This window comes from Psammomys obesus, unplaced genomic scaffold (genome assembly GCF_907164565.1).
Source record: "Psammomys obesus unplaced genomic scaffold, mPsaObe1.curated_primary_1811, whole genome shotgun sequence".
Taxonomy (NCBI): domain Eukaryota; kingdom Metazoa; phylum Chordata; class Mammalia; order Rodentia; family Muridae; genus Psammomys; species Psammomys obesus.
In genome coordinates this window covers 49307639-49329910 of record NW_026585644.1, presented here as the reverse complement: position 1 = coordinate 49329910, position 22272 = coordinate 49307639, and the positions used below count along the sequence as shown (strand labels likewise).

The window sequence follows — 22272 nt, the reverse complement described above, 5'->3', positions numbered from 1 at the left end:
CTTTGCTTTTCTGCCCAACTTTCTCTCTTGGAATGTGTTTTATTATGGTTTTACTTGACTATAGTAGTCAGTGCACTGACTCTTCAGACCAGAGCCAGGGAGCTGCAGTGGTCACGAATGAGAAGCCGAGCAAAAAGAAGAACAAAGCAGATGTCATCTTCACACCAAACCCCCTGGACCAGACTTGCATCCATCCGGAATCCTATGACACAGCAGTCAGGTGAGCCAGAGGCCAGCTCCAGAGTTCTCTATGTGCCCTGCGAGCTCTGCACAGCACATGGTCCTTGTGTGGGCATAACGAGAGCTGAGACACAAGGCTGGGTTTGACATGACGACAGTTTTTAGGTGTTCCACATTGCTGAGTTGGCCACACATTATTTTACAGCAGTGAGGAGTGAAGCCGCTATTCCTGGAGCCACGTCAAGCCAATAAGCCTGGTTCTAGGGGAGAAATCTGTGGAGTGGAAATTGCATGGCAGTTTATTTGTTTTGTAAATTAGCATGACTCACTTGACTAGCACCTGGTATAACTGCTCTTCGAAAGACAAAGCTCTTTTTGAAAGTATAAACAGCCAACTTTCCCAAGAAATTCTGTCCTGTTGGGTTATTAGGGTCTAATGTTCTTTTAGTGGGACCACATTAACAGAAAATGATACTGAGATGATTTTCAGTACAAGAGAAACTTAATGTAAGGTTTTCAAAGGGAACAACTTTACTTTTTTTATTATATTTATTTGTGTGTACATGTGGGGAGCTGGGTTGGAGGACAACTAGCAAGAAGAATCAGCTCTCTCTCCTTCTACCACGTGGGTCCCAATAACAGAACAGTCATCAGGCTTGACAGTAAGACTCCCCGACTAGCCCATTTTATTGACCCCAAAACAACTTTTTAGTTATATATTTAATTATCTTAAAATTTTTTCTGTTTGTTCAAAACCTGTGACTTGCTATACTTTATAACCAAAACTTCCTAAGGTTCTGACTAGATTATACAGTAATGGCTTTAAAACCAGTTTGCTTCAACTTTGATTGATTCAAAACTATGAGATCTGTAGATTGCTTTTAAATCATAGGTATTCGCTTACTTTGCTGAACATCACTGGCTTTTGTGCAATACTGTGTGCTCAACTGGTGACTTCCCTGCTCTCGGTGCTTCTTTAGGGTGGCCTGGTTGTCCAGAAGCAAGACAGCTGTAGATTAGCTGACAGGAAATCTCTTTTCTGTGTAGTTCCCCTCATAACCTAAGAAATTTAGAGATGAAATGAGTAGTTATCGAATTGCCCTTGGTGTGTAACTGTCCGGTCCTGAGCTGTAGTAGTCACCTCTGGCTTTCACACACCTCATCTAAATGACACTCAACATAGACAGTTCCTACAGGTCTTAACCACTGAGCCATCTCTCAGCCTTCCAAATGTTTTTGGTCTGTACTTGATTGAGTCTTTGCAGGCAGCACAAGCAGATGCAGAGGCCTAACTGTACGATTCTTACCATGTTTGTGTGATTCTCTCTTTCCCATTTGCCTGTTCTTCAGTTCTTGGTATACTTAAATCTGTCATTGGATGAGCTGAAAACTTAGTCTCTATCATTTACCTTTTGTATTTGCTCATAATGTTATGGTTTGGAAATAGGAATGTTTAATGTTTATGAACTGATTATTTTTCTTTTATGTAAGATGGGCCTTCTTTTATATCCTCATCTCAGGAAAGCCTGGTGTTTCCTTATTTTTAAAAATATATTCCTTATGGTTCTAATATTTACTCTATGGGTTTTGTTGGTGTGATTTTATTCAACACTTGGAATGTGGTAGGGCCCCTCCAGGAGCATACTGAAATAGGACAGAATTTAAGTTCCCAGGTACTGAATGGAGGACAATGATAATTACTGAAGACTCCTGAAGCTTTTTTGGTGGGGAGGAGAGCTCATTTCCAGACAGGGATGTCTTGTAGATTCATGTAGATGAGACAGTGGCATCTGCACTACATCGTCAGGTGGTTCAGTCAGTAAAAAGAGGCATAGGGTGGTTAGCAGGTTAGAGAGGAGAATGCACTTCAGGCTGAATTAAGGAGTTGTTGATAGACCAGTAAGAAGAACAAACATTCATTGGTTACTTCCTCATTACCAGGCATTTAGACAGAACAAGGTGTGTACACATCACAGCAAACCCAGGAAATTGGTGCTGTTGCTATTCTCATATCAGGCTGACCAAGTCTCACAGGAAGAAAATAAATCACCTGAGACAGCTTATCTTAGTAGAAGCAAGATTTGAGCCAGGTCTGCTGTCACTCAAAGCCTGAGCTGTTTCACAGAATCATACTTTTAAAACTGGAGCCAGTTTTGAACAATGTCACTGTGGTCATGGTCTTTCAAGAGTGTTGCTCTCTTAAAGACTATGTGCAGTGTTGACAAAATGAGGTCACCCATACAGAAGGAGAGTGAGTGTCGGGAGTATCTGTCCTGGATGTTCTCCAGCATCCTTGGCCGGTAGCGTCCTTCCTACTTCTCAAGGGACACCTCCTCCCCTCCTGAGTGAAGCTTTGCCTATTTATTTTATTGAGGGGCCTGCAGGAAATGAATTGTTCTCTAGAGCAGTGGAGTTGTATACTGTTCTGCTGAAGATGTGTTTCCTGAACACTGCAGTAAAAAGAATTCCTTTGTCTTGTGTTTTAGAGTAAGGCGTTTCACACTAAGCAGATCAATAGTGCCTATATTTGCTTTCTTCTTGTTTGAGAGAGGATGTAGGAACCAGAATAGAGGGACCTAAAGCCAGAAGAAAGTATGAGGACTGATATAATTCAAATGAAACAAGTGGATGAACATGCCCTAAAAGATAGATGCAAATCTAGAACGTGAAAACCAACATTCCTTCAGCCCCTTGCACACTGTCTTTTGTATTCTTTTACCTTGTTTCCAGTTTCTCTCACACTTGCAGGGTGACTTCACCTCTTTTCTCACTGAAGAACTTCAGACTTCCCCCACTATTGCCTTCCTTTAGCTGTAACCTGGTCTTTCTACATTCTTCCCTGTCTTCTCCTAGCCACCCTGTTTCTGGACTCTGTTTCCACTTTGTTTCTTCCATGCCACTGTTGAGGACTCTGACTGTTGTCTTGATGCCTGTGTCCTTACTGTTTTTCCTGGAAAGGAAGGAAGTGGTAGCTAGATGAATAATGTATGTTAGCTTTTTGAAATTCTAGGAGTGCCTCTGTATTTAATGTCTCCTCCACCTTTCTTACTGGTTTAGCCGACAGACTTCTTATTGCTATAATCCAGGGGCTCCCTACTTTCTGAGAGCTAAAAGCAGCAAATGGCTTTTAATTGTCTTCTCCCTAGAACTTGTAGCCCAGTGTGCCTCCATTTCATCGCCAAATGTCTTAGAACTGTTTGCCTCTAATTCTTACTCCTTTTTCTCTCTTAGTTTTCTGTCCTAATTCCTCTTTTGAGATCACTTTCTCAACTGGTGCCCTCAAAAGCATCCTTAAACCACTTATCCATTCTGCCATGTTTGACACCACCAACTGCAGGCTCTCAGAAGGATATGGTCTTAACATTCAGTGAGAACCACAGCTGAGTGTGGAGCTGTAGGGAAACATTATGTGACAGACATGTGAGAAGGCTGCCGTTGTCTGCTGTGTAAGGGAGGAAAAGAAGCAGGGCGATCGGTCAGACCATTGCAATAGTCCAAGTCAAGAGAGGGCTCTGATACTCAGCAGCAGCCACGCTGAGCCGGGTGTTCATTCCAACTGTGTATTTTGAGAATAGACCTATATGCTTCACTGACAGATTGCATGAAATACAGTAACAAATTATGGATGACAAAAACGCTATGAACATGAACACCAGGGACTCTGTGGAGGACAGAGTTTAAGAGAGTCCCTGTTAGAAGAGGTGCCAAAGTGAGAAGCTGAAAAGCTGGAGTCGGTACTGCCCTGTGATGCCTTCATTCTCAGGGCTCTCAAGACCATCACCATGCACCGCTCCTAAGCTCATCCAGCTGCCTCCGCAGCACTGTCTAGTGTGTTTAAAGTAAAATGCTGATCTTTCCTGAAATCTTGCTTCAACTGCAACCCTCTTTATCAGATGATTTCAGTTCATCTTTTAGCTTCTCAGTATTAACGTTTAGAAATTGATCTTGTGAGATGGCTCTTATCAAGTATGATAGAGATACCTTTGAGCTTCACAATGAACACTTACTAATTATTGACCTCTAGTCTAGTATCTGAGAATGTTTCATCCCCCTGCTTTGGTAGGCTTCTTGAGAATGTGGATCACCTCGGTTCTACACACCCTGCCACAGTGTGCTACACATCCCAGATGATGAGTAACAAAATTCATATGGTAAATGTTCGAACCATTAGAAAAACAAAACAAAACCAAACCAAAACAAAACAAAACAAAACAAAAACAGGGCTGGAGAGATGATGCTCTGTGATTAACAGCACTTGCTGCTCTTCCAGAGAACTCAAGTTCAGTTCCCAATACCCATATCAGGTGACTACAACCATGTGTAACTCCAGCTCCAGGGGATCTTTTGACCTCAGTGGTCACCATGCACAGCACATGCATGTAAATGTAAAGCAAACAAAAATAAGTCTTTAAAGACAAAACTACTGAGCTGATCCTAGAGCTCAGAGAACTTAAGAAAGACTCATTTCACATAAAATCAAGAAAAGTAGGATTAGATTTAAAATTTGTCATTAATCACATTATATTGATCTTGCATATTCACAATAGACTTGCATGCCCCCCCAAAAGACACAATATATTAGCTTAGTTAAAGTTGTGACCCCTTACAAATTTTCTTGAACCCATAACATAAATAATGCATCTGAAAAGTTGGCATCAGATTTGTTAGGCTGGTAGCAATTAAATTAAACATTAGTTATTGTAGGCTGTAAGTTCTAGTTGGCTAGAGACTATCAGAATCTGGCTCAACACTGTATCCACAGCGCCCTGCAAAGACTGATCAGGAAAAATGACAGAGAGAATGAAAGGGAACACTGAGGAAAAGAAACCACATGGAATGACATTTCACAGGACAACGTGAAATGTTTAGCTTTGCTTCCAACAGTTTTTTTCTGTACAAGCTTAGTCATTGCTAGAACACACGGGTCATCCTTTCCTGGCATGCTTGCTCCAACCCCATACCAACTAAGTACCTCTTTGAGAATCCCAGTGTGCCGAAAAGGTTTCAGCCCTCCAAACAGAGTCCCCGTGCATCTTCCCAGAGCACTGTGTCTGCTCCCAGGGCCCTCTCAGAGTTTACAGAATTGACAGGCAGAGGAAGGTCATGGGCATTTCCTCCTGCATTTCTTGTGGAGAAATGCTTCCATATCCACATGTGGGTGGTTTCACTGTGTGGGATACTGTCGCTGTGTGACAGTGGAGGCATGCCCGTCAAGAGTGTGTTTCATGCCTCCTCTCCCTTTGTCTTACCATTTTGGTTTGTCTAGGGGCCCAGCACGTATCTGATTTCCCCTTGACTTAGGAGAGGAGGGAGGTCTGGGCTGCAGGTTCTGCTGCGCCCTTTGCATCACATGAGACCTGGCACTCACCCGGAGCGCACTGTGTCAAGAATTCGATGCACTGCTGGTAGATAGTCAAGCGCCAGTGCCGTGTGCTCTCGGCTTAAGTTGAAAAATGCCAGGAAATTTCATGTCATGACTCACTCAGCACTTGGATAAAGTATATGCTATTTCCATTCGGGCCATTAGGGAGAGTTTTTAAAGACAGCATAGTGGGAGTAAGGTATATGGTGCTCTTGTCATGTGCCTGGCAAGCAGATCTCAAAGAGTAGTTCTATCAGCTCAGTGCTGAAATAATAGAGCTATGGAAGTTCCCTTATTACCTCAGATCCGCCTGTAGAACAGGCTCTTGCAGTCCATGCAGCAAACTGTATTTTGAGAGCATCCACAACCGTAAATTTAGAATTCAGATCTAAGACAATAGACCCAGAAGCTTGGCAGAAGGCGGAGGAGCTTCTGTACAAAACCAAGCATTGTTGACTTTTGATTGATTGAGAAGTTATGTTGGGTTTTTAAGACCCAAAGTAGACTGAATCATCTGATGCGTAGAAGATTCTGACTGGCGCCTATGGATTAGCAATAGGACATCTGGGAAAATTCTTTGGAGGTCCTGCCCTAGGTGAGGCAGAAGACAAACCCCCAGCACTGAACACCCTGAGCAAGGGCATCTCTTTCAGAACTGTATAGAGAGGTTTCAGGTACACCAAGTTGTGCCCAGCTAGGAATGAAGCTTCTAACTAACAAGCAACTGTAATACAGGGTGTTTAAGTTACTCTTTGTGAGGAAAGCAAACAGGAGGTCTGGAGATGATTCAGTGGGCACAGTGCTTGCCACACAAGAGTGAGGGTCAGAGTCTGCATCTCCAGAACCAAGTAAATTCTGGGTGGGCACAATGACCAGCCTGTAATTCCAGCCCTGGAAAGGTGGAAACACAGGTCCCCAGAGAGGGCAGGCTGGGAAGCTTAGTCAAGAATAAATAATAATTACTGAATCTAAATGTCTCACAGTAGTTCCCAGGAAATTATACTCAGCATATCAAAAGTGTCATCACAAAAGGAGGAAATGATGAAAGAGAATCTGACTGCTGAAGAATTGGATGGCCAGGCCATGATGGGAACATTCCATTGTTCCAGCACAGCCTACATCAGGCTCCTGACAGAACTAGGGGGGAGCCCTAGGAAGTTCAGATCTCTGCTGGGTTCAGATCCTGGATGTTTGACCTGAGAATGGTTTTGAATTTCCCTGGCCTTAGTGTTCTTGTCCATTTAACTAAATAAAATAGTACTGACACGATGGGCCTGGGTAAGTAAATGCATGTTGTATACTCAGCTCCTGGGACATGGTAGTGACTGTATGATCACTGTTATTTTTACTGTCATCAGGAAGGTGCTGTCAGTTAAGCTATAGAAAAAGGCATGGGAAGGCACAATACTTTCTCCAAGGTGGTGCTGGTTCCTGTACTACTCTGTGAGCTGGATGCATTTGCACATTTAGCATTCCCAATTCACATTAATACCAGCTCCTGAGAATGCTGGTTTCTCTACCTTCTACCATAGAACAACCTATATACCCCGTGGAAGAGAACAGAGAAGCTGCCGGCCAGCCGTGGAAGTGTGCTGGCTTTAGAATCTTCCATTGTATGAGCACTTGTCTGTCCTTCTCCTTGTCCGCTTTTGCTCAAGTTTAGACCCTTCACCCTAGAGGCTAACACTCGGGAAGGTATTGATTCTATCTCCTGTTATCTCTCCTTCCTGCTCCCAGCTGGCTATGGCCTTGGGTCTCTGCTTGTCTTCTGATTCTGTGTCATCATAAATGAGCTGTTTCAACCTCACATCCCCACTCTAACACAGTGTTCCCCAACCATTCAGAAGGCAGGAGGCTTGCTGAAATGGTGGATGTCAGTAAGCCTCTGCTAGTCTTTGGAGAGGAACACCATTGATGATTGGCCCTGTGGTACGAAATCTGTTTCTTAGGCGTTTTCCCCTGTCACTTGGGCTTGTTCCAAGTAGCACTAGAGTGGCTTGCTTCGGCCATTCCTTCTGTCAGCTGCCTGTGTGCTTCTGAATAGTATTGCTTTATTTACCCTCCTCTTTCAAATAGTCACAGGCACTAATCCACATTATGGCTTTACAGGCAGTAAATTAAATTATATTAATTCTAAACACAGTGTTTTTGAACTATATAGAGGCTGCAGCCTTTGAAACCACTAACTTAATTTTGTCCAACCCTTACTCAGTAACTCAAAAAGAGCCAAAGTTTCTTTCTTTCAAATTTGGTTTAAAAAATAATAATAAATTGCTCCCAGACAGTAGTTCTGGGTGCCAAATTTTATCTGCAGTCTCAATCTTGTGTCTGCACTGACGCTCCTCTAAAGTAAGGGGTGAGGCATGGATGAAGATGTGAGGGACTGTAAGTTTTACTTCAGTCTGGCCGTCACTCAGTCTCTCGGGGTTTGAGTCTCGTGTGTGTAAAGCTATGTCTACAGTAAGATCCTCCAGAGACTGAAATGCATGATTTATGGAGTACTTTGAGGGTATGTGTCCATCTGAACAGACACCCTGCCTCTAAGAAGACAGGCAGAAGTGAAGTGATCTCTGGCCTGGTCTTCCTCCGGTCCTCTGATAGAGTGTTCAAGACCAAGGCTTTGCTTTCCCAGTGTAGTCTCCCTCCACACAAAAGAAATGTGTGAAAGAAAGTGAAGCAAGCTTTTCTGGTGTATTTTTAATTGGCCTCAGCATTTTGTCACATCCCTTTGTCACAAGGCTTTGATTTTAGCAAATCCTCATTATTTGAGGTAGTGCCTGTGTATTTGAGAACATAGAAAGGAGGTGATCAAACAGGGGAAGCTGTCATCCTGCCCCCCGACACACTCACTGGGCTCTCTTGTGTGGGGGAGAGTGGAGTACTTTCTTTAAAATTGTGAAAAAATGGATTTCCTTAAAACACTTGTAAAGTTTTTGTAAGGCAGTTATTAAGACAAGAAGAGTCTGGATATTTATACATCAATTGTGGTATTGCTGTGTGCATGAGTGTGTGCGTGTGTATTGCTTTTAAATTAGTGTTAAACTGCAATACTCATACAGTATGAGGCTCAGAGCAAGCTATTCACGAATGAGTGATAACTGCTGTTAATCGCATTGATTACTGCCTCACCAGTCTTCAATGTTTTGGTTAAACTGTGAGTGTCATCTTCAACTTTCTTTAACTGTCCGATCATCCTGATTGAACTTCAGAAGGCACGTGAAGGCATTTAACTGGCTCTTCTTTTTAAGCAAAGTTAATTCTCTGTGCTGAAGTGCTAAGGAATGTGAAGTGTTAACGAAGCAGCTCCTGAGGACAGGTTCTACTGCAGTTACTAGGACAGGCAGTGAGTCTGAGCATTGTCTAACTGGCCCATAAACAGAAGGGAGCATCTACCAGTCTGCGAAGGTGAAAACAAATGACAGCCCAGTGCTCAAGAGAAGCCTGCATTCCTCCATCCTTGGCAGCTTCTTGGTTCTTGGTGACTTTCTGCTACTCACTGACACAGGAGACATTCTGAAGACGTTCCAAATGGCGCCACAAAATTACTCTACAAGTGCCTCATGCTGCCTCATTTCACACTGTTTAAAACTGTGCTTCCAGGGCAGGGTGTGAGAGCCATCAGAGCAGGCTCCATTACACGTTTCAGTAGTTGGCTGTGCATTCTGATGGAGAGTTCTCTGTTCTTTCTGTGGTTGATTAAATGCTAAGAAAAGCCACTTAAATACCGTTTTCATTAGCACTCTGTTATCTTCTGCTTCTGTGGAACAGTTGGTAGCTCTGGGGCCTTCCACAAACACACTTTAGTTGTGATTATACTTGCTTGGTGGGTTTTACCAGCCCAGATTCTTAAGAATTTTGGCCCAGGTCTGTGTCGGTTTACCCCGGAGAAGCTTGGAAGGGTCTTAGTAATGAGGAAAGTGCAGTTCCCATGTCTCACCTGACGTGATCACAAGACAGCTAGCTGATAGGGTCAAGATGGCACCCTCTCCATCAAGCCAGGCTAAACTCACTGTATGCTTCGTGCCTGGATACAGCAGACTGGGCAGAGGCACAGCAGGCTCTTATCTTTTGTCACATTGAGTTCAAGTTTCTTCTCAACTTTCTACAGTGATAGATTTGAAACTATGCACAGTATCTGGGGTTTTTTAGAGGAGCAAACCATTGTTGGTCAGCGCCCCATCGTTTCACACACAACCCCAGTTTAAAAGCTAAATCTGCCTATGTCACTGAATTTCTCCATAAACTGGCGGTTGTGACCTACTCTCTCTGTTCTCCTTTCATTTCCAGAATGGCTGTGCTCTTGGGTTTAATTTTGTACTTGTTGACAAAATTCCTATAAAAGGAATAGATAAAATGGAGCAACTGTGAAAGTGTCTGAGAGCTGTAGACTGTGCTGTGGTAGCATGGCACTCTCCATGGGTTGTAAACCCTGTGTGCGCTTTGTAAAGTAAGGGTGTTGTATCACAGAGGTTCTGAGCTCTGCAGGGGCCATGTTGCTCTCTGTAACAAACCCCTCAGCTCCTAAATCCCTGGGCTGGAAATGATTACGTAAATCTGAATGGCCATTTCCAAAGTCCTACAAATCTGGAGAATTCCTTACTCTTTGGGGGAAAGTTTTGCAAAGACTTTTCTTTTTCTTCGTGGAGAGAGACCCAGCCTTTGTAGCAAGCGTTTCTTGAAAACATGAGCGGTGTTAGCTTGTGTAGCTTTGCATTTGAGCAGTAAGCATGGTCTGTGCTGCAAGCTCTGTTTTAACTCCGTGCAGATGTGTGCTAAAAGAACATGATGTGCTCATTTGTTGCATTTATGCTACTTTCTTACTTTAAGTAAGATGGATGAAATTACATATTAAATAAAAACAGCAGCTCCAACAGCAGTCCTTAGCAAACGGAAAAAGCCTTCCAGAGACAGTAGAGAAAACGAGACTATGGTTTAATAATGCATTGACTCTGAGAACTGTCCACCTAAAAGCTTATGCATAGTAAGTTCTTCGTGGAATGTACTTGGTGTGAACTGCCTGATGTTGGGAAGTGGTCTGCCATTAAATTGTGTTAGCGCAGTACTACCCACCACATTGTGTTTTCTGTCTCTGCAAATACAACAGTAATTTTACATGTGTCAGTGGCATGGACACCTGTGTGGTTGATGTAAAATGCCAGTGAATGGGAATAGTTCTGTGGCCTTGGACAGGCTACTAAACCTCCCTCAATTTTTGTTTTCTCCTTCTTAAGGCTGTTGTGATTAAATGAGAATATGCAGCTAGCACAGTGCATGGTATATAGTTATCATTATGGGCCCCAAGCTTCTTAAAATGTGTGCTTTCTTTTTGTGCTTTGGAGCTAGGAAGTTCTTTATGTTGGGAAGTTTAGAATCTGGGGACTACTTTTCCTGTGCTATTTAAGAAGCCAGGTCTATGGAGCGGCTTGAGCAGGAAGCATCTCCTATCAGGACTGCCAAATGTCTCTGGGACCCAGTCAGGGGCAGAGCCTCCTAGTGCTGGCTCCACTTCTCTTCCCAGTTGCTCTGTCTTCTGTTGGCTTTTTCTGTGACCTGGTTAGCTTTAAGAAAGTTTTCAAAATCAAAAAACTATTTAACTTTGTTCCTTCATTATTTAAAAATAGGGTTGATCAATACAGAGCATTAGCTGGAAGCAGACGTGGTGCTTTCTTATTGATTTCAGTGGCTACTGCCCCTTAGGCTTCTGAGAGGATGAAAATAATATATGAAATACACTCCCAGGTTAAACAGACCGACTTTCTTCTGAGATCTGCAGTCACTATAAGCAGATACTTATAATAAGGAAATGCTTGTGTGGCAGCTAACACCTCAAGTGAGTATGTGTGTGTGCATACGTATGTACAGTACAATCTTAAGACCCCAAGGGACCTGCTGACTAGGTGCTTTGGGAAGTTTCTTGCCATAGCTTTACTAATTGCTAGATGCTATTCAAGGTTATAGTTTTATAACCTTGAATATACATATATATATATGTATATATATATATATATATATACATATATATATATATACATATATATATATGTATATTCAAGGTTACAAATTTTAAAATATATGTGTATTCCAAAAGACCACTAATTTTAGGCTAATTAACACATCGCCAGCTAATAAACAAATCAACTAATTGACAAATGGATGTGAGCCAGAGTATGGAGGATATGGAAGGTGTTTTTCATAGTAATCAGTTGCACACAAGTAAAGCCAAGTCAGTGAGTACCAGAAAAAGCTGTCAAAGGAGCAGGGTTCATTGATAAAGTTGTGTAAGGAAGTGAGTTGTGAGCAGACACTGCCTTGTGTCATCTGCTCTTGTCAGTCAGAGCTTCAGCAGCTGGGCCCTGTCACTAGCCCACTGTGCTGCGGTCCACCAGTCAGCACAGACACATGCTTGCTGCCTCTCCCCTTCTAGGGAAGCCGTAGCCACAGACTGAGGAGTCAGTTCTCCCTGGCCTCCCATTTGGATGATGCATATTTCCAAAGAAGGACGTAAGCATCACTCTTGTCTTCTTAGACTGCTGGCTAAAACGTATCCTCAGAAGAATTTGTCGGATGCTAAAAATCAAAACTGTGGCTCTAGAAATGTAGAAGGGTTGCACATTTGAACTCAAGCAATACCCTAGTTAAATGTGAGGGAGAAGCCTTTCCCCACCAGCCATGAGACTGTCAGCCCCCGAGTGTCCCTGAAGATGTCTGCTCTGCTTGAGCACAGTACACACAAAGACTGGGAATGGCCAGCAACCATCCTGCGTGGTGCAGTTGCCTGCCACGTGGGATGGCTGCAGAGACAAACCTCCAGCAGTTTCCTTTTTCCCTTCCTGTATTCAAGAGGCATTCTTAGAGGAAAGAATGTGAGGGCGTTAGTATCACTATCTGTCTGATTACTGTGTTGACATTTTTAAAGTGCTATTAATCATAGGAAATGGAACTTAATGATGTAGAAAAATACCCAGGAAAGGAATGTCAAGAAAGGGAGCCATGGCCCGGAACTCACATGAAATTGGAGCGAACTGCATCTTAACTGTAATTTGTTGTTTTGTGTTGTTATGGATTTACCTCAGCTCAGTAACTGGGCAGCATCTGTGCAAGCAAGTGGGGGAGGGGGAGAGCAAGCATGGCAAAGGTGAAACATCACAGCTATTGTGGTGTATAGAGTATATACGGAGCATCCAACTTTAGATTGTAGCCTTGCGGTTTTACTAATCCTTTTGGAAAAAAAAATAACTATAAAACATACCCTGTTTTACAGTGTTCTGTTGCTATGGGGTGTACCCAGGTTCTTCTATTCATGCTACTACTGACACACCCACCCCTAGCTGCCCTCTGGGATTTACTTTCTTGTTGAATGCTCCGTGCTTTTTATGCAGTTTCCCTTATGTGTAGCTAAGTGGCATTTATGTCATTGGGACTGGCAGTGGCAGGTCACTCTCCCATCACAGGCCACAGGCATATATATACATACAGAAAAGATAGGGATCCCAAGCCAAGTGTCAGAAGCTGGCAGTGCCTGGCACATACCATCAATAAATTGTGTTTGACCATTAAACTAAATTTAAATGTTCTCCTAACTGAAAACTATAGGAAACATGAGATAAATAAAGATAGCCTTACATAGAAAATATGCATTTTACACTAAACTGTCACGAACAGCATAGTGTAAAATGTTCCCAGGCCAACTCTAAGCAGGTGCTGTCCTTGAAAATTAGCACAGAGCTTCAATCCACCTCCTCCCCTTGCCCATGTGCCCCTTAGCTAAACCACTTACTGCAGCATGGAGCTTACAGTGGACTCTCAGTAGAGACTTGTTCGCTCTTACGTGGGGTAAGAGAATTTGAAGATGACCTATGTAAGGAAATGTAAAAAGTAGTATTACTGATAAATGTTGGGCTTTTCTTCCTAATGAAGGTTTTTGTCATTCATTGGAGGGACACTACGTGAGATTGGAAAGCCTGAAATGCAACAAAAAATAAATTTATATCTTGGAAAAGAAGGCATAGAGAAAACTGCAGAAAGGTTGCAGACAACCGCACAAACCTTACAGGTCATCATAGACGGTCTGAGCCAGCCCGAAAGCTTTGACTTCCGAACAGGTAAGTTGAGCTTGAATTGTAGCCCACACCTTCATGGAGCTGCCATCATCGCCTTTGGTCCTCAGAACTGCTAGAGGCCAGGAGCAGAACAGATTCTCTCATACTCTGCATGACAGAGCTGAGGGTCGGCTCATCCTTCACAGTCAATCCAATTTCTATCTAGCATCAGTACTCGAAGCAGGACTTCTGACTCCTTGTCCATGTTTATTTGGCAATACACCAGCAAATATGCTGTGCTGTGCCGTGCCATGCTGTGCCACTGTATGCACAGAGGCCTTGCTCTCCCTGTGTCTCCTGTAAACTGTCTTTATATCTGAAGAGGCAGAAGGTAAAGGTTTCCATTCACACCAAAAAGTGAATCTTCTTCCTAAATTACAGCCTTCCAGATTTCTGGATTCCATGTTGCTGAGCACACTGAGCAAATAAGATAATACCTCTGTGATGATTGTCTTTCTGTGCAGGTAGGGGGAGTAGGAAGTGCAGTAGTCATAGTTGTTGAGAGCAGTGACCTGCTGAGACAGAATTGCAGCTGGAGAAAATAAAATACAGAGTAAGACTGGTGCCAGAAATGTGAGAAGCCGCGAGATGCCATGGCTGTCTCTTGCAGGGACTCTCAGATCAGTGTCTCTTATGCAGGGTGGGTTGGTAATGTGCCTGGGCACTGCACTGGATTGTTGACAAAGCCGCTTTAGCTACAGGTGATCAGAACTGGATTTTCCTGTCCATCTTTATTTTTCTGTCATGCTGTTGATTGCTCCATTAGCTCAGCTACATGCGGAACTCAAACAAAGGCACCTGGGTTAACAGTTAAACCAGCTAAGCAGTGGGCCCTCTTCTATGAGCCTTGTGTTACGCAGGGTGCACAGGGACCTGGGCTTTCCAGGGTGACAGGCACAATGTCAAACAGCTCTCCGTAAGCAGACTCTACAACTAATTTCTGCCATAGTTATGTCACAACATACTCCCAAAGGGAGAGGCAGATGAATCATACTTTGGAGGTAAGGTCAGTAGGCAGTACTTTGCTTTGGGCATTTGCATATTAGAGTATTTGTATTGCATCTCTTTTCTCTATTTTCTCCAAAGCATTTCCTGTCTTACGGCCATATTCTTTCCTTATACTCAACATTCTGTTTCTCATAGTCAAGTTCTTTTTATGAAAGCTCTCCTTGCAAGTTAGTTTCCTTAATTAAGAGCAAGCTGATGACAGTGGCCTAATTGTATGTGCTGCCTTGGCTCTTGAAGTGTTAAAATTTTCATACTTTATGGAGGATTTCTGATTTCTCAATGGCCCAGGCTGTCTTGGGGAACATGCTGAGTGGTTCCTGACTCTGGTTTTCATGCAAAGCTAAGCCGAGCAGCTGATTAGAGCTCCTTGGGTATTGGCAGCAGCTGGATTTCTACAAGGAAAGGAGAGGGAGAGATTTCTAAGCATGAAACCACCACATAGGCCTGGAGACCATCCTGCCTCTGCCCTGGGCACCCTAGTTTCACTTCATTTTGACATGGTCTCACCCTGTGTGGCTCTAATTACCGGAGGTTCCTGCCTTGGAATTGAGCATCAGGTGGAATCCCAGTGTCAGTTCCCATGCTGGTGTATTTAATGAGGGCAGTGAGGTTTGGGGTTTATGGAGCTTGGTCTTGTTTTGTAGGAGTGGGGGAGCTTGGTTTCTCAAAGATCCTGGTCTTAAGGTGGTTGCACTGGGGAGGGAAAGAAAAGTGACCGGTTGTTAGTACAAATGTAAAGGATAGCTTCAACAAGTCGTCAGGGTGAAGCCAACAGCTGTGGAGGAAAAGGAACTGGATTGGATGGGGGAGAATGAGGTCTAAGGAAAAGAGATCCAAGCTAGAATGTGTTCTTTGTTATTAGAGTCAACAGTCAGTGATCCCAGAGCGGGGAGCTGAGCCCTAGGGGTGAATGCAGGCCACGGATAACTTACAGCCCCGTGTAAACTCCTCATCTCACTCTCACATAGAACCTTTGTTGTTTTATTTTATCTAAAGCCATAGTGACCCTTGGCCTGCTTTGTGCTCAGTTTTTAGCCTCAGTGATCAGAAATACGTATACTGGGATGGGCCAGGAAAGGGCTGTAAAGATCCTGAGATGGCGAGCCCAGCAGAGCAGCTGGCCATGAGTTAACGACAGGAGTCAGTAAACAGACAGCTTAAGCAGAGGAAGAGAGGGAAGACCAGCTCTGGCTGTATGTGTTTCTGAGCCATATTTAATGGGGAATCTATACATTCTGACTAAATGAGTTTGAAGCAGAAAGAATTGATTCCTGACTTCCCAGTTTGTGGGAAGAAGTAGAGAGAAGGCATTTGACTTCACCCGCATTTGTCCAAAAGCTAGTGGAACTTTACCACCTTGAAACAATTTAAGAATCCAGACACTGGAAGCCAGCTCCCCTCTCTCTGCAGAGGGTTCTTACTTTCTGAGCTTTTGTGATTTAGTCTAGTGTAGTCCCTGAGCAAAGATAGACTCTGCTCTTTACAGGGCAGAAAGTGAGACCGCTAGACCAAATCCTCCCAGGCAGAGCTCATCTTCGCCTTAGTGAGGCTGAATTCAGAGAAAAGAAAATGTTTGAGAGGTTTGTCTTGAATCATCTGAGAGAACTGTTTGTCCCAGGATGTATTTTTTCTCAAGACAGGCTTCTGTCCTTAGCTTCTTTATCTCTTCACTCAAAGAGCAATATTGATCTGGGCTTCCATATCAATCAATGCACAGTGAACATCAGCCCTCTAAGTATAGTGCCTTCTTGGTTACACTAAAGTTTCTACTCTTCCCTCATAGATTTTGATAAACCTGACTTCAAGAGAAGCATAGTGTGTCTGGAAGATCTGCAGGTTGGGACAGTTCTTACAGGTAAAGTGGAGAATGCCACTCTGTTTGGAGTTTTTGTGAATATTGGAGTGGGAAAGTCGGGGCTGATTCCCATCCGAAACATAACAGAAGCAAAGCTATCCAAAACAAAGAAGAGGAGGAGCCTGGGCCTAGGCCCTGGGGAAAGAGTGGAAGTGAAGGTCCTCAACATTGACATCCCCCGGTCCAGGATTTCGCTGGACCTCCTCCGGGTGCTGTGAGTGCCCCACTGAAGGCCAAGCACCAGTGTGCCCCTCAGTTCTACAGCCTGACCGTGACAAGCCAGAAGCTTAGGGAACCTGACACTGGCTGAGAGGGAAGCCTAGGCAGAAGTGCTTGTCACACTATCCTGACTTCCCCTGCAGAAAAAAACTAATGGGCGTGCTCATGTGCTGTGAGAGCAGCACTTTTATCTTCCTCATTGACTGCCCTCTTCATAGCAGGTGCTTCACTCCTGCCTGCCATCTTCTTCTGCCTTGGACCCAGGTCGTGTGTCTTCTTTATTTGAAGTGCGCGGTGTTGGTTGACACATTGACACTGGCAGACTTTAATCCTGCCATTTTTGTTGAGTTGTTATTAGGACTTTTGTTCATAATTCATAATTTTTGTAATAATCATTGTTTTCCCTTACCAAACCAAGTAAAAATATACCAGTGAAAGAGATTATCATGTATCTATGACTCTCAAGTGAATGATTTCATGTGTTCCCTAGAACATATGTATTGACCCCTACAATAAAGGACTGGCTAGTGACTTTGGTTTGCTGTGTTTATTGAGTGAATGCTAGAATCCACACTGAATTGAAGATGGCTTGGAGAAAAGGGGAGATTCTAGACATTTCAAGAAATGACTTTCTTGACACAGTAGCTCATAGAGAGCATGCTTTCTCAGGTAAGAGGGGCCAGGGACAGTGGAGGAAGTAACCCTGACTCTCTGTTCTTGTTCAGGGAGAAATAAGTGTTACATGACAATTCAGGGTCAAATCAGGTAAGTAGAGCCCACACTGACCACTGCCACTCTGATGTTGACCCAGTAAAGCCTATGTGGCTAAGGGCCTGACAGTCCATGGGTAATGTGTGGAGGGGGGACACTAAAGTGTGGCTAGCCCAGTCTGTTTGTCTTGGGAAAAATCCCTAATTTGTAAGTAAGCACCCATGAACTTTGCAGATATCTCAGTGCAGCTGCTTTTTGTCCTCAGGATGCTGTTTGGAACATGTGATCACCCAATGGTAATAGTCAGGAAGTAGTGTATCTCATGACAGTTCTGCCTGCTGACTTTCTATTCTCTAACTTCTAACCAGCATACACAGGTGTCTTTGAAGTCCTGTTTGCCTGGCAGTTTCATTCCCCGTGTGCTCTTTCTGCTTCTTACTGGTCTTCACCTGACAGTGAATGTTAATGTTATTTTGAGTTGGTCTTCCTACTCATTCTTCCCAAGGTTCTCTGGTTCATGGTGTGTAGATAGGTGCCTGGTGACATCCCAGGGTGCTCTCAGGAAGGAGCGCCTCCTCCTGGGTGCTTTGGATGGAGGAGCCTGAGCAGCTGTGTGCTATGAGCGTGAGGAGGGCTAGGGCAGTGTGTGTGTGAAGCCCAACTTGGGAGAATATAGACCATATCTCATTCATCCTTGCAATTCTTATTGATGTGGGTTTAAGAGGTGGAGTTAGGTTGGAGACAGTGACTATAAACAATTTTGTAGAGTTTGCCTATAGAGGAGGGAGAAATAGCATAATGGCTAGAAGGTGAAATGGAGCCAAGAGAGTTTCTATATGTATTTCTCGAGAAAATAAGTACTGTGTAAAAATGAAAACAGACATTTGATACAGAGGACAAGAAAGTTACTGAATGATGTCCTCAAATGAGTGAGTTCAAATGGAATTCAGTTCACAGCGGGTGGTTTACGAAGAGGGAAAATCAGTTTGCCTCATGTTCAGGAGTAGTTGACTAACAGATAATGAACAATGGACTCCACAGAGGTGTTTTTGTGTGTGTGTGTGTGTGTGTGTGTGTGTGTGAGAGAGAGAGAGAGAGAGAGAGAGAGAGAGAGAGAGAGAGAGAGCTTTTATTTGGTTACAGTTTAATAGTTTTTGGTTTTGAGTTGTTTTTTTGTTTTTTTTTTGGTCATGGTATTGTTTTCTTGGTTTGGGGGAATTTCTGTTGTCTTATTGGTTTTTTGTTTGTTTAGAAAGAACTTAAAGTTGGATAGATGAAGAAGGGAAAAATATGATCGAAATATGTTTAAATTTTAAAAATGTTTTAAACAATAAAAAATAATTTTTTTAAAAACTAGGAATACAGAGTTCATCCATATTGGTAGGAGAGGGGATGAGGTATATGGGCAGAGGTAGGGGTGCATGTGAGAACTAGCAGAAGGTATCTGGATTTCTTCCATTTTTCTTAGTAAAATAAGGAAATAAGGAAATGGCTCAATCCTTCTCAATAAGGATTGAGAAGAAAGGGAAAGAAAAGAAAAGGCTGAGGTCTGTACTCACACATGGAGGAAGGGCGGCTGACTTCATGGTCTACTTTTCTCCAGCCACATGAGCTGTGGGGCGCAGAGTCAGGTCAGTTGGAGAGGCTGTCTACTTGGATTTGTAGTAGTGAGTATACAGTAAGTGAGAAGGCAGGAACTTAAGTGCATGTGGATGAAGAAGGAAGTAACTGAAGTTCAGACCTGGTGAAAAGGAAAGCGAGAGGCAGTGAGGAACTGCAGGCTAAAGGGTTGCACAGTGAGCTGAGGAACATTGGGGAAAAAATGAGGGTAGCAGCCTATTGGGATACAGAACCTTCCAAGTCTGAAGCTCGTCAGGTTTGGTAGTGACGGTGGAAGAAAGGTGGTAACATGGCAGGTAGAAACAAGATAAGAATGCGATCACTAGACGTCAGGAGCTGAGAATCTGAAAGGGTTCTCTGTGGATAAAGATCTTAGTGGTTGCAAAGGAGTGCAGGTATAAAACATGGCGACTTAGTAATAGAGGCTGGGGAGGTTGCCTAGTGGTTAAGAACTTTCACTGATCCTCCAGAGGACCCAAGTTCATTTTCCAGCACCCCATTAATCCAATGCCAAGGGATCCAGCTCCTTCTTCTGGTCTATGTGGGCCAATGGGGCTTTCACTCACACTGATGATACACATAAATAGTAATTAAAAATCTTAAAACATGGTAAAAATGGCACAAAATCCACAAAATGCTGGCTGTATGTGGAAGTAAGCAAATAGGATTTCCAGATGAAATAGACATAAGTCAAGGTTGGTTCCAAGGCTTCTGTCATTGGTCACCGGGAGCTTAGAGCTGGTATCTGTTGAGCTGGAGAGCTGTGAGAGGAGCTGTTTGAGTGAGGAGCTCATCTGGTACAAGTGGGATCTGAGAGGTTCAGTAGAGCACAGCAAAGTGGGCGTGCAAGGCTAGGTAGTGTCTTAGATTCTCTTCCTGTTGCTGTGATAAAAACACCACAACAAAAGCAACTTAAAGGAGAAAGGTTTTATTTGGCCCACAGTTCCAGATTATAGTCCATCTTGGCATGGCAGAGAAGTCCCAGTGGCGGGAGTTAGAGAGGACCGGTCACATTACCCTTTAGTCAGGAGAGAGTGATAAATGCATGCATGCTAGCTCAGCTCAGCTTCACTCATCTTGTCCAGGACTCAGAGCCCAGGGAGGGTGTTGCCCACAGTGGGCAGCTAAAAACGTTCCTTATAGACACGAGTACAGGCCAACGTAATCTAGACAGTCTCACAGAGACTCTCTTCCCAGGTGACTGTGGACTGGTTCAAGTGGGCAGTTAAAACTGAATGTCCTGCTTTAGGACTATAGATTTTATAGTCTATAGATTTTATAGTCCTAGAGAAGCTAAACAACAAGGAGGCCCCTAGGAAAGAGGCTGAAACCTCACTCAGAAGACCAAACAGGATAGACATCAGAAGTAGGAGAAGGCAAGGAACAGAACAGGAGCCTTCCACAGAGGGCCTCTGAAACACTCTATCAACCATGCTTTCGAAGGAGATACTGAGACTCATAGCCAAATTTTGGGCAGAGTGCAAGAAACCTTATAGAAGAAGAGGGAACAGGAACTCCACAAGGAGACCATCAGAGCCAAAAAAAAAAAAAAAAAAAAAAAAAAAAAAAAAAAAAGGACTTGGGCCCAGGGGGTCTTGCAGAGATGGATACTCCAACCAAGGATCATGCATGGAGAGGACCTAGAACCCCTGCTCAGAGGAAACCCATAGACTGCTCAGTTTTCAAGTGGGTTCCCTAGTAAGGGAAGCAGTGGCTGTCTCTGACATGAACTCAGGGGCCGGCTTTTTGGTAAACCTTTCCCTGGAGGGTGTAGCCTTGACAGGCCTGATGAGACCTGAAAGGCTAAGGTCACATTGAAGGGGAGGAGGTCCTCTTATCAGTAGGCTAGGGAAGGGGCATAGAGGGAGGGGGGGTGGCACTGGGAGGAGACAAGGGATGGAGCTACAGCTGGGATAGATACAAAGTGAATAAATTGTAATTAATTAATTTTAAAAAGCTGGCCATCACAGGGAGTTAACTATTTTAGACTAAAGTTCAGGGGAAAACTCTGGAAAAGCCTATAACTAATTACAGGAATGAGACTGGATGAGACCACTAGCGAAATAGGTGAACATGAAGAAGGGAAGAAAAAAAAAAGAGCTCCAAGAATCCATGGCTTTCAGTCATAAACTCTCAAATCTTTCCATAATACTAGAATTTATTTCTTGCTGAGAGAATGCTGATCGAAGGAAACAAAACAGCAGCTATTGAAGGTGGTCTGGTATAGACAGAATCCACCTTTTGAGCAGCTTCTAGGAATGGTAGAGCGGGTGAATAGGTGAAGCGCTTGCCTTGTCCTTGCTCTCTCCTGCTTGGAGCATTGGCTGTGCTGGCTGCGGGGCAATGGCGAGAGCTCAGCAAGAATTGCTGAGTTCATCCTGGCATTGTGGAAGATCAAAGTAGCTCCGGACTGCCTCATTTGATACACACCACTGGTCCCAGCTGTATCCTTTTCATGAAGGATATAATAGTTGTTCAATAAAAGTCAATGAGTGACCCTAGCCTATCTGGTCTCATCAGGACTGGTTGCATTGTCTTCCTCTGTGGACTGGCAAGGCTGCCCCCATTCAGGGGGAGGTGATCAGAGAGCCTGCAACTGAGTTCATGCCAGAGACAGCCCCTGCTCCCCATACTAGGGACCCCACTTGGAGACTGAGTTTATGGACTACATCTGAGCCAGGGTTTTAGGTCCTTTCCATGCATTGTCCTTGTTTGGGGTATCATTCTCTTCAGGGCCCTGAGGACTCAATTTTTATGGCTCTGTTGGGCTCCTTTTGGAGCTCCTGTCCCCTCCAGGTATTTCTGTCAGGACCTCCCCTATGAGTGGACTAGGGAAGGTACACAGGGGGAGAAGAGGAAGGGAGAATGGGATTGGGAGGAGACAAGGGAGGGGCCACAGCCAGATACAAATTGAATAAATTATAATAAAAATAATAATTTAGAAAGGAAAAATAACTGGAAAAAATCAATGAATGAATGAGCATATAATAAAACTATAAATGAATTAGGCAATACAGGTTCCTGTTTGTAATAATGCACTATAAATTGTCAAATATTCAACAAACAATATAAAAGATGAAAAATCATGAAACTTTACTACTGAATAGTTTAAAAAAAGAGCAGCTACTTTAAGATTTACCATGTTGCTGAGTGGTCAGCACTGCACATAAAAAGGCCTGCTCTGGGCTGAAGAGAGAGCTCAACAGTTAGGAACACCA

The 22272-nt window shown here is 43.6% G+C and overlaps 1 protein-coding gene across 2 annotated transcripts in view; it reads left to right on the top strand.

Annotated features, from left to right (window-relative positions):
* The window catches only part of Srbd1 (S1 RNA binding domain 1), a 167431-nt gene extending 150177 nt beyond the window's left edge, over nucleotides 1-17254 (top strand). Inside the window, exons 19-21 of one of the 2 annotated variants that reach the window (XM_055619222.1) lie at nucleotides 68-220; nucleotides 13460-13644; nucleotides 16433-17254. In XM_055619222.1, the coding sequence (XP_055475197.1) occupies nucleotides 68-220; nucleotides 13460-13644; nucleotides 16433-16722 (628 nt within the window). In that variant the 3' untranslated portion in view covers nucleotides 16723-17254. Of the gene's footprint in view, nucleotides 1-64; nucleotides 221-13459; nucleotides 13645-16432 lie in introns of both variants that reach the window. The other variant, XM_055619215.1, reaches the window with a different exon arrangement.
* The last annotated feature ends 5018 nt before the right edge of the window (nucleotides 17255-22272 follow it).